Genomic DNA, 13,320 nt, shown 5'->3' with positions numbered 1-13,320 from the left:
AATTCAAACCATTTTCGCAAACAAACATGAGTTGAATTGTTCCAATTCTTGCGACGTAGTCTATACTTGCTTGTGTGCGTCACATAGTAACGTTAGCTAATAACCGGAGCAAGAGCACACAATGTTTATAAAATCTCATCTCATAATTAGTAGAAGCCGATCTTTGATCGGGCGAGCAGGGGTGCTCATTTCATGACCTTTCCCCCTCGTATCCAAGTTCCAGAGCTGAGGCAACTTTGGTGATGACGGACACGTGGCCTTCGACACGAGTCAAGGTTTCATAAATTTTTCCGAAAATAAAATATTTAGGTGGTGACTCTGTATCTGGCAAAGCAGTCCATTTTTGGTATTATTTGATTTAAAATCGATTTTCCAAAAGGTTTGCTGGAATTGGACTCTTTGGTGTTTATCAGTTTCACATTGCACTTGTGAGACTAGATTCAGAACCGCAGGAGTCCGAAGTGTGAGGCCTTTCATTTCAAACCTTCCGCAAGGAGACACGAAAAAGGCGAGCCACAGTTGCGTTGTGTATGGTTCGAGGTTTCAACGAAGGATCTAAAATTCAAGCTTCGAGACAATCCCAAACATTCCATACTCACACTGTTTGTACTCCATAAATCCATTTTTGAACCCTATGTTGCCCTACACAGAGCTTGAAACAGAGGAATAGGGGAGAACATTTGGAGCCGGTCGTGCCCCATTGGGAGCCAGCCGACACTCTTTGGCGAGAAACACTGTTCTGCGTGGGAAACAGCCAGCTGTCCCATTTTGAAGATGTTTTCGACCTATTTCGCTCTAATTCTATAAATACGACCATATATCTCTGGTTTGAGGGTTAGAAAAATTTAAAAGAAGCTAAGCACCCTTGAGAGCTCTTTCTTTTTGTATAAGCTAACTTTGTGATATTTTGATCATTCTTACATCATATTCATGCACCATATTCAACCTTAGAGTAGCACCTTAGAGCCTTGGTTGAACCTTACAAATCATAACTCAACTTTGAGAGTGCCTATGGATTGAGCTTGGTTTGTAACAAGCACTTGTCCTGTTCAAGAGGTATAGGCTTACCACATTTTCTCTTGCTTTCATTGCTGTCTTGTTCTATCTATTTCTAGTGTTTTTATATTGTTTTGATCCTATTTCAAGTGTTGAAACTTGGATTTGAATGGCTGCACTCTACTTCATAGCTCACACCCTTGTTTTGCACTCTTTTCTTTGCTTTTCAAACTGATTTTCAAAGTTGAAAAAGGGCTGGAAAACATAGTTTAAAGTCTCCAAAAGTGGAGGGGTTGGCCACCTCTCCTTGTCTTTGTTCACTAGTTTAGTGTCTTCTTGTTTTTGTCTATCTTTTTTTTGTGCTCCTTAGCATAATTTTGGCCACTGTTATTCACATATTAGGGGCTGTTTTAGAGTTGTCTTAATTTATTTAATTCATGTATGCTTTAAATATATAGCTTATTATGTTGTAAGTCCTCGTATCTAGCTTGTTGTGTTATGTTACCCAGGCTTTGATAGCTTTTCTTTGTTTATTCTCATATCAAGAGTCTCATTTTGAGTAAATCAATCTCGCATGATCATCTTTGCAACCTCTCTCTTTTCTTATTTTATTTTGTTTTGAGAGTAATTTCAAACGGTTGACGGTTGTTCAAGGCATAGGAAAGAGACCTATGCTCAATGGCTTAATCTTTACAGAGGTTCATCGTCAAGGCATAGGCTCTCTTCCATGCCAAGAATCACTTCTTGTTTGATATCTCCTCTCATTTAGTGGACTTAATCATCACTTTGGACAAATTGGTTAAAGAATGGCAAGGACTAATAAAATTGACCTAAAATCAATGAAACTGACATAAAGAAAATGTTTAGAGTTAGTTGGATTCGGCCAGACGTTATGCCAAGTCCATCACTCCAAGAATTGTCACTTATCAATCCATGATACGGTGATAAGACTCGGTGCGTGTCTACTTTCCGCTTTGAGTCTTCATGATAAGAGGGAATGGTGGTTTTTCATCGTACTTATTAAAGTTTTCTCCAAACGCGCTCGGGATCATCAAGCCATCAACATGTGCTAGTTGATGGTTTCGAATGCGAATTTGTTATTCTCTTGAGTTTCTCATGACGGAGAAAAATAGAAGGGCCAAACAAGGCCTCAACGGGCTCTGTCTGCACTGTCCTCACCTCAAAACACAAAATGGATTTTGGCATGAAATTTGGAGCAGGCCGGCAGTGTTTGGATCCGGCCGGATCTCATTGGGTGCCGGCCGACTTCCAATATGTTGGAAGCAGTGACCTTTTTGGCAGAAACAGAGGACAGTGGCTGAAGGTGAGCCAGAACAGTATAGGGCAGACAGAGCAACTTATGGGCACCGTGCATGCGATCCTTGTGCATCTTTTGTTTATCAAATGTTGTAAATTAATGTTCGCATTATTGTTGTAATTAATTATCATTGTAGTTATTATTATTGTTTATTTGTAATTTTATAGCTAGTTGATAGTTAAAAATAATAATTGATGGTTAGTTGATACTTAGAAAGCTAGTTGATAGTTAGGTCAATCAATTCATCCGTTTAATTGTAATAGTTAGTTTAATTCGGACACTTGGACAATTATTCGAACCCACTTGCATGAGGGCAAATATGTAATAATGCTATATGTCTTCCAAACCCCATTTTTTTCTCCCTTGCATTTACTCGCTTATAATGGTAGTGTAGAGCATCATACTTACTTAGCATTCACATGTGTGCATACACTCGTCTCACATGCATCTAGGTTCAGCTCATCATACTAACCAATGTCGCATTCAACTTTCTTAAATGAATACATGATTTATCACATGTCTTGAATTGGATCATACACCACGCTAGTAGTCGGGCCGATCTAGTTACATGATTGTATTATGTTGCATTAGTCATTTTGCATTAGTTAGAGGCATGCATGCTTTCTAATTATTTTGCTTTGTTTGGCTTGCCTCGGAGTACATGTGAGCACTTATTTCTTTAGCATATTGCATTGCGTGTGATTGTTGTCATATCAAGAATAATTTCCATGAGGCTAAGTGCTTAAATGATATACCTGTTTGAATTCCAGTGGATGAAGGCTAATTGCTAAAATTGGGATAACTTTACTAATGTACATACAAACTCGCTTTTTCAAGTGACGCATATTTAAACAATTTTTAAAACAAACATGAATCAAAGTGTTCCAACTTTTAAAAATTAGTATATACTTGTGTGCAACATATAGCAATGTTAGCCTAATAACTGGAACAAGAGCATATAATGTAAATAAAAATCACATCATGATTAGTGGAGGCCGATCTTTGATCGGGCAAGTGGGGTGCTCAATTCACGACCCTTCCCTCTCGTACCTAAGTTCTCAAGCCGAGACACTTTAGTGATGATGGATTAATGGCCTTTGGCATGAGTCACGGGTTTTTAAAATTTTCAAAAAATATCTAAGTTGCGACTCTGAAATCTGGCAAAGCAGTCTATTTTTGGCATTTGATTCAAAATCAATTTTGCAAAAGATTTACCAAATTTAGACTCATTTGTGTTTATCTATTTCACATTGCACTTGTGAAATCAGATTCAGAACCACATGAGTCCGAACATGTAGGGCTAATCGTATGCAAAAGGAGCACAAAAAGCAAGCCACACCTATCCATAGTCTAATGAGCAAGGTCAGGGTTTAAACTACTCAGTTGACCATCTATAAAAGATAACACTCATTACGCCGAATATGCCTACATAGCATACTTCAATCTCCCATAACAAAAGATCAAGGAATATAGGTCATCTGTTTCTCTCTGAGACAATATGATGGTTCACTCAATAGCTGAGGCTCTAGCTTTTACTGATAGGTAAGTCAATGGGTTTGCAATTTCGCATCTAGAATCATTCTTAGATATTTCTTATGTAAATTATCAAAGACAAACTAAGAATTCTCCCAGAACAATCCCTAAGGATCGTATATTCGAGCATATAAATTGTATCACCCATATCTATCATCTCTAAACAGAGGACTACCAACCCTAGATGGTGACAACCCTATAAATTCTTCGCTCATAATGACTATGTAAGGAAAAAACTTCTTTTTGGACCATTAATCATGCTTCAGTGGTCTTCATCGATCATTGTTGGCCCATCATGGCTCGATAAAATCTAAGAAACACTAATTGGATAACTGTTATAGGCCATAAAAGATTTATTGGAACTAGTAATCTTTTGTGCTCCTAGCTTTTCCCAATAAAAGCAGAAGGTGAATCCCTACGGAACTACTTATCCAATTCTTCAATGAGAAGTTGGGTCACAATGTCCATAAAGTAAAGTTCCGAACTTAGGTCAATCATAGCCTAAGTCAAAGTAATCTCACTCTCTAGGAGAAAGTCTCCTCATAGTCTACACCTTCTTCAATGGTGTGACTTTTCGATATCTAGCGAGCCTTATGCATTAAAAAATGATTATTCAAATCGCGTATAACTTTAGAATAGTTTTGCGTAATAGCGGAAAGCTAACCAAATCTTAGAAATGATTATTCCTCAAAGATTTAGTCTTAAAAATGCGCAATATTGATCCACTTTCCAAAAATAGGGGACTAGAGAGCCTTTGGCACTATCCTAGGCTCTTTATTATCTTGCAGAGCAATCATGAATGTTTCATTCTCAATCACCCAGTGATGACATGAAAAATTTTCACATTCCCTACCATGCAACTAAAAAATTAGAGTATTCATCTCTAATAGAGTAATCCACTAGTAGGCATGTCATTTCCACTGTCCCTAGGATATTGGAAATTTTTTTCCATTCTCAACTAGACTACATAAAGTGCCATACTTGGAATTCTCTATCTTCTAGAGTTCCAAAACTCTATTCACATCACCCCTGCTAAGAAAACTTTATGTGACCAAATGTACCAATACAAATGCCCTTTGCAAACAAAATTGCACATTCACATGAGAGCAAGATACCGCAAGCGAGTGGGCCTACTCAAACCATCCATGTCATCCTTTTGTCAATGTGATTAAGTCCAATAAGCCACCGATTCATAACCAATGTCAAAACTAATTCCAATCATCCTAATGTGTGAGTTTCTTGAAGACAAGTGTAAAGGTTTAGGTCCAACTAAGCAATGACTCATGACTAACTCATGTTCACTAGATTATAAAAAGATGTCATGGAGATATCAAGTGCGCCTAAGTCGCAAATTTAACTAGTAAGTGCTAATCTCCTGCATCTTCAAGTCAATTTTATTCTCCATACACTTTACTACATCTATTTAAGACATTATGATACTTTTCTTGCGATCTGCATTTCTCGCTTCATAGTTAGTTGCTCCTAATTTTACTATCCACAATGAGAGAATATGCTACTAATCTATGACTATTCCTGAAGCAACTTAAGCGCAAATCAAGTTAAAGAGTCTAATTCAACACAATGCTCTCATGAGTGACTCATCAAATTCATAAAATCATAACAACCAACTTGGCCTTGGCCTTTTATTACTATGCTGTAACTTTTGCACTTAGTGATAAACGCTATTCAAAGACGTTAGCCTAGCTAAGGAATCACACAAAGAAACACCTCCTCATGTTTCATACTCAAGTGTGAAAACAATAAATATCTAGACTTAGACAAGTTGGCAGTGCTAATGGATTTTGTAGCCACTAGGCGCTAATCTTCTTACTTAATGTTAATACATTTTGCAGTTTCTAAGAGCTAATCTTTTAACTTCAAGTGACATTTCAACTCACACTATCATAGTGCATGAAATTTTGTTTTATCCACTCCCATCAACTAGGTAGAAAGCAAAACACTACTCATACTAGCTACTCATCTTACACTTAATGACTAACTCATTTAAGCTCGTATATCTTGGTTAATGTGATTCTGGGATATTGTTTCATCCAATGATGCCACATTATTAAAAGTCAAATTACAAAGTCAATCCATGCAGCTCAATAGTCAGGATCACATCTAGATCTATTGAGGGCTTACTAATCTCACAACTCCAAACTCGACAATCAAAACTGCGTAGCATGTCACTAATTGTAGCGCAAACATCAGTTTTTATTGTGCCAATCAAGGCAACATAAACCACGGCGATATTGAATCGTGTTTCCTTACTCTGGCTCAATTAAAATCTGACCTAAAGTCTTCAAGATTTTCTACTCGTCTAAAGAATAAGATTTCATTATCACAATTGAACATCTCTTCTAAGTCTAGGTCAACCAAATTAACTTTCATAAGCTAAGTCAATTAAAGGAGAAATTCGCATTAAGATTAATTTGATTAGCATATCACAATATAATTTTGCCGCAAAAATCTAAATTAAATACTAATAATATTACACAAGTTGCAAGATCGAAAATCCGCTATGCTCGTAATCATCGCTTGTGCCGCAAGTGACAATTATCTAAAATTTTATTTAATTCATGTGCAAAATATTAGTTTTCGGGAGTAAATCTACAAAGATTTCTCTCAATCGAACAACCTCCCACTAATTATGACATGTATAAAGTATGATTAAATATTAATTTCATATAATAGCATCTCAATGTGATTTCATAAAAGTAAAAACATGATACATTAATTTAACATGAAATTAAAATTCACCAATATAAATAAATCATGCTATTTAAAATAATAATATACTACAAGTTCTAAGTATTTAAAACAACTTAACATGTTGTGTACACTATATAAATAATGCCATAACAGATTTATATAATTTCTGCAATTTTTTGAATTTTCTAGAATTACAAGTAATTAATAATTAAACAGAAAAATAAAAAATAAATATTATAGAATCTGAAAAAATACAACAATTATACCAGTAAATATGTGTACATCACAATAGTCTACTGTAAAAATTTCAAGTTCAGAATCCCAGTCATGCTCCTCCAAGAGCGATTTAATGTAAAAATATTGAATTATTCATTAATAAAAATTATTTTATTTTCCAGCAAATTTTGAAACTTTAACATATTGTAGAAAAATGAATTACAAGTCTAACGATATAAGCCATGCTTCAATCAGAATTATAAAGAATAATATAGAATCAATTAATTTAGTTTTTACATTAAATTTTTTTTAAAACAACGCCTGCATTAGTGCTTAGGTTAGGCAGATGACGTCATCAGCTTGCGTTAGTGATGACGTCATCGTGCTCAATCAGCTGACGTGCCTGTCACATGTGACACCAATTGTCCATCAACGCGTCATGTTACTTTCTGCATCAACACGCGTCAGACTGTCGCATAAGCACATGACGCAACTCTTTGCGCATGATAAACACCCACCGCCTTCTAAACTAAATTTTGGCTCAATTTTGGCACTACTAGAGGAATCCAATGGTGGTCTCGATTTTTGCGTTCAACAACTCTAAATGAGGGAGTGTCCAACACTCTCTCTTGATTAAGAGTGGTGATGCAGATTTCTGCACTTCATTTTCTCCATCAAGCCTCCTATGGCTAGGAGTGTAATTTTGGCCCGGCCTGGCCCAGCCCGACCCATCCCATGTCGAGCTTTGTGGGCTCCCGCCAAAAATCGAGTCGGACTGGGCCGACCCGCAGGCCAGAAAACTAGGCCCAGGGGTATTCAAACTTTGGGCGGGCTAGTGGGCCGGGCCTGGGCCTAGGCTCAGGCTTTGGGCGGATCTAAACAATTTTTTTAAATTTTTTCTGCCAAAATTTATTATTTTCCATTAAAAATAACGCTGGATCTCGGGCAGGCTGGGCCGGGCCTCAGACCGGGCTTTTGAGTGGGCCTTGAGTGGGCTGATGGGCGAGGCCACTAGCTGGGCCAACGGGGTCAGGCCCACGGGCTAGGTCAGGCTTCAAAACGATGGCCCAGGCTCAAGGCCTAGAGCTGGGCTTGAGCCCGGGCCTAAACAGGCTTAAACGGGCAGGGCCCACCCCGAGCCTCGAGCGGGCTTCGAGCCGCCCACAAGCCACGGGCCAATTTTACACTCCTACCCATGGCTTCAACTTTTACCCACAACTAAGGTCTAAGTTTCCTTCTCAGCCGTAAGTCGAAATCAAGCTCGTAATATACCATTTCGAAGGTCTTGAAACAAGGACTCCAAATATATAAATTTCACATTGTGAAAATGAAGCATGTAAAAACATGTAGTCAAAGTTACAAAAATTAAATATGGGTCTCCATTTTTTTCAAAATCCAATTGTCTGATTTGTTCAAAACTTTGTAGATACAATTTAAATTACATGCACCACAATATATATGAAATTTAGGACGATTAGAGATGGTTCGAAAAACACCAATTTTCATGCATAAATCACATGTTTACATATATTTATGCACAAATAACACGGAAATATCCAACAATGGCTTTGATACCAATGTAGGAAAAATAAGAAATAATACATAGCGGAAATAAACGGATTCGAGCATACCTTTTATGCACAAACCAAATTCATAGATCATGTGGGTGAATCACGCACCTCCATTGATGTCTTCGAACAATTCCCACCAGTGGGATAGAACTACTAATAGGACTACACACACTCTTCACAATACAAAGGCATTGTTGTTCTTCAATGGCAGAGAATTAGAGTGTCTTTTGCAGAAAACTATTCGGTCAAAACTCATAATTCAATACGTAATACGTATTAGTGTTTATAAAAAGAGTGATGTAACTACCCACAACTTTACCAATACAGAAGATGAAATTGTGAGTTATTCACTCTTATCCCCAAGATAAGGTGGTTTGAAATTCAAACTAACAGTCACTTAATAGGTCATAAGCCATGCCACCATAGGGCACACAAACCCAGGTTCGAAACCCAACCCAATTTGCAATAATATATATATATATACAATATGGTTCCATGTAGAGTTTAAATAAAATACAACAAAAATAGAGTGTTACAGTTTAGCTCTGCAAGAAGAAAGCTCTGTCAGGAATGGCAGGAAGGAGAGAAGTGAAAAAGAAAAAAAAGAAAAAAGATAGAATGGAAAACAAAAGAGAGAGAAAGGAAAAGAGTTAGAGAAGGGGAAAAATCAATAATGAAGTTGGAAAGTCGGCTTGACAGAGTTATCTAACGTTAGAGTCGTGGTATCAAGTTTGGTGGGCCCGTTGCCACATGACAAAAGAGCAAGGATCCTCTAGAGTGATTTTTTCCTAAAGTTTCCTAGAGTGCTACATTGTGTGGTTGAGATTTACTGGCAAGTCACATCAATTTTTCTGATGTGACTTGCCAGTAAATTTCAACCACACAATATAACACTTTAGGAAATTTTAGGAAAATTTCACTCTAGAGAATCCTTGGTGATGACAAAATGTTATTTTTTCACATCACCGACAACAGTGACAGCACCTACTGCAACAGCAGCACAACTGCTCCCCTCCTGTAGCACCGCTGTCGCTGTTATAGATGATGTGTACAAATAACATTTACAATTTCCACTTGAGCAAATCAATATATAAAGCAGACACATAACAGAAGAAAAATTATAAAATAAAATAAAAAAACGAAGAGAGGAGGAGAACTATCCACTAAAAATCAAATCAATATCCAAAGCAAACATACACATATATTATACATATATGTATGAATATTGTCAAAGTAATTACAAACGGAGAGTTTAAAGACGATAACAAAGAGCACACCGATACTCTCACCAAGAAGTTGTGACCATCTATTTTGTTGCTCCAACAATTACAATTTCCTACCAAAAACTGTAAATAGAGTTTGTGTCAAAGTGAGTAGAAGTAATACCAAAGCAGCCAGAATTGAAATCCTTCCCCATTGGTTATTTAAATAGTTCCGGTTCAAACTTGCCCTGTACAGATTCCAGGGCTGGCTGCAATGGATGTTCACCCTGTTGAAGATATCAGCATACCGAAAATGCATGCTCGTCCCCGAGACTGTGTCACTAATCTTGTTAAATAAGTTCGAAACCTCGTCATCATCACCTAGCCAATTATCAATGATACCACGACGAGAAAGTATTTTGACATCCTTCGGAGAGTCAATGAGGAAATCTAAAAATTTCACATAATCAGCAACATAACTGAATTGGTTATCAGGACTATATTGCTCGTATGCAATGAGGTTTCTGAAGAATGACTCTGTCATGCCTTCAATGGTTAAAGGTGGAATCTGCATTACCCCATTTTTTAACTCGATATCAAACAAGCTACCTCCTGTAACCTCAAACTTCTCTATCTTAACTCCAGATTCTTGGAGCTCTCTTGTATTAGGAATGAATCGCCAGTTCCCTTTTCCTTTTTTATTTGAGGCATCTTCAACAGGCTCCACCCCTGCAAATGATGGGTGCCAGTTACTGTGTATCAACCCGAGTAAATGACTGATCTTACCCTGTGACTCTTTACCATCTTCCCTTTTACCAGTACCTAGTAAAAGATCACTAAAAAATCTCAAGGCCAAATAAATGAGCCTGTTATGGTTGTTTGGTGCCTCGATCATATCAAATAACTTGCACAGTATAAAGAACGGAATTTGGTTTTCAAATAACATTAAATCGCGTTGCAACCTATTAAAAATCCAGTCCCTTTTAAAAATAGGATCATTCTCATCTCTCAAGAATTCCATATCAAACTTCCGCAACAATTCAATGACAAAGCAACCGTCCAGTACCATCATTTTGATTATTTCATCTGAATCAAGGCTTATCGGTTCAGCATAAAAATCACGTGCATGTAGTTCTAGTGATTCAATAGCATAGACAAAATCATCAGGCCTCAGATTTTTTTCTTGAAGAAGTGAATGAAAGTAGCGTAACTTGTGCCGCTCCATCATCTGTAGGTTTTGTTTACTACGGTGGTAAGGACCTATTGAAATAATCTCTGGGTTATAGGCCTTGTCATTTATCTGACGTAGTTCTTCATGTAATCTAAATATACAAGACTCCGTTGGTGGATGGGAGAAAACTTTAAGCATTTCATAAATATTCATAGAAACAAAATCTTTTCCACCACTCCGCGCCATGTTTACGTAAGAAGCAATCTAGTACCCTGTTCCAAACAAAACACTAAGAAGTTGTTATAAAAATGAATTCCAATGTGCCAATATCAAATATGCTACCTATTTAAGGTAGTCGATGTCACCCACCAAGTCCTGGTCAATTCTTATACTCTATTTTCTTGTTCGACAATTACATATTTAGAATATTATAGAACACATATTAATTTTACCCCTAGAAACATTTTTTTCCCTGCATCAGAATTCATTTGGATAGAAGACAAATATTGTAGTGTAATAATAGATTGAACCAGTAACAGTTGAATTCATAAGGGTAGAAAGCATTGTCTTACCTTTCTTCAAAAGTTTTAGATTCCTATTAATCAAGAAATACTTATTTTTCATTCATAGATCAACTTTATAGCTAGTCTTAAATTTAAATGGGCAAACACCTAAAAGACCATTTAATCAGGGATATCACTTTTCAGACACTGTTGGTTTGGCAACTTAACAAAATAGCCAAAAAGCCACTACAAAAAGTCAATCCCTTCCCTCTACTTTTTCTACACGTATTTTCATTAAAAAAAATAAAAAAGTCACTAAAAAAGTCAATGCCCAAACCACCATAGGCCTGGGAGAAATGAGAAAAAGTAACAAAAACACTAGAAAGAGACTCATTTCCTCAAAATGTCATTAGCCATCATGGAATAGTATAAAAGGTCGGACTCGGTGCACAAGGCTCCCATTTACAACATGATTTGGGAGAGGAAGTGGGAAGACAATCTTTTTTCATTTTTCATTTTTATTTTTTGTGGAGAAACTGATACTTGTACCTTGAAACCAGAACCGTAAGGCTAGGGGCAAAGAGCACTTACCATCATGCCATTAATTGGGGAATATTGTTATGACGTAAAATGAAACAGAAAAAAGCTTTTAATAATCAATTGGTTCCACAATCTGTCATGCTTTCCATTAGTTAGGTGGAAAAGTCATTCAACTTTGGATAACAACATTCTTTCATCATTCTTTTAAAACTATAATGACGTTGGCCGATAATCAAAACTTACATTCTTTGATTCAACATTTAGCGTGTGAAACTTTGCCTTCTAAAAGCAACCTAAGTGATGTATTCACCCTTTCAGTATTGGAAACATTTAGAGCCTGTTCTGAAACAAAAGTAATGAAAAGTTCAAAAAAAAACCTTATCATTTTCATTTTTGACCAAAAAAAAGTTTTCAAAAATTCAAAAACAACTTTAAATTTTGTGTTTCCAAAGATAGGATTGTTTTCAGATTTTTTTTCCCCCCCATTTTCTATAACATTTTCAGAAATAGTTCAATAAACACATTTTATATGTTCCCCAAAAATGAAAACAAAAAATAAAAAACAAAAATGATACCAAACAGGCCCTTAAAAGCCATATTCAAGATGCTTGTCGTACTTTGTTGGTGAAATATCACAAATAATCTAAATCTTCATCTTGCAACTAGAACAAGATATCAGAGTGAGTAAATTTGTTGGCATTCTCATGCGATTTTATGATACAATCCATCATCCAAGTCTCAATCCATTAGATTTTTATTGAAGGTTTTATTATTATTATTATTATTATTATTATTATTATTATTATTATTATTATTATTTATTTATTTATTTTCAAAAACAATCCCCACAAATCAGGGCATTATTAGATAGAAGATAAAAAGATGATATACCTCTTCTCAAACTAAGAGCAAGAGGAAATCGATGTCTGACTTCGTAACTTTGAGGGAACAAGGGAACAATAGCCTGACAGATGATCCAGTTTGATTCAGGTGCCCATTAAATTTAGGTGCCAAAAAAACCTCTTCCTTCTTTCTTCTCGGTCCACTTTGGCTCCTAATTTTGGGCAAGTGAGAGTGTATGAGTTTGGAGTCTTTGAATGCACACTTTGTTTGAATTGGCCCAACGATTGAAGAAGTGAAAAGGGTCCAGACGATAGAGTTTTGGCTCATGTTTGTCATAACATCCTTTTTAAGGCAACTAAAGTAGTGAATAATAATGCTTTAGAATCCTTATCTGCAGCACCAGTGGCCCTTTTAACCTTGAAGGTGCTTTCAACCCAAGTCATCTGTTATGCTATCATAATTATTAGTCAATAATTTCTACTTTCTTTCGATATGATTTCAAAGGAAAATTATACCCAAAGCCTCTATTACCTGATAAAGCGATATTTTCCTGTTAAAAAATTATCTTTCTCATGTTCGGCTAAAATGGAACCACCAAATCTATAGCTTATGGCCTTAAAAGCGTTCCAAGCCAGTTCCAAGAATGTACTTCTCGGCACATCATCAGTAGGAATCTACGAAGCATGCATGAATACTTCGACAAACATGCCCTATC

General features: G+C 36.4%; 1 protein-coding gene across 1 annotated transcript; it reads right to left on the bottom strand.

Annotated features, from left to right (window-relative positions):
* Positions 1-9,527: 9,527 nt before the first annotated feature.
* Positions 9,528-12,816, bottom strand: LOC145796913 (UPF0481 protein At3g47200-like). The gene has a single exon (XM_082882564.1). The coding sequence runs from the start codon at positions 10,963-10,965 to the stop codon at positions 9,673-9,675; it is 1,293 nt and encodes a 430-aa protein (XP_082738690.1). The 5' UTR covers positions 10,966-12,816; the 3' UTR covers positions 9,528-9,672.
* Between the last annotated feature and the right edge of the window lie 504 nt (positions 12,817-13,320).

Source organism: Camellia sinensis, chromosome 8 (assembly GCF_055761805.1).
Source record: "Camellia sinensis isolate YWXY chromosome 8, ASM5576180v1, whole genome shotgun sequence".
NCBI lineage: Eukaryota > Viridiplantae > Streptophyta > Magnoliopsida > Ericales > Theaceae > Camellia > Camellia sinensis.
Note: the sequence above shows the minus strand (reverse complement) of the source record. Positions and strands in the feature narration are given on the sequence as shown.

What these genes read in the sequence shown, in the direction of transcription:
- LOC145796913 (XM_082882564.1), bottom strand. Translation starts at nt 10,965, where the DNA reads ATGGCGCGGAGTGGTGGAAAAGATTTTGTTTCTATGAATATTTATGAA.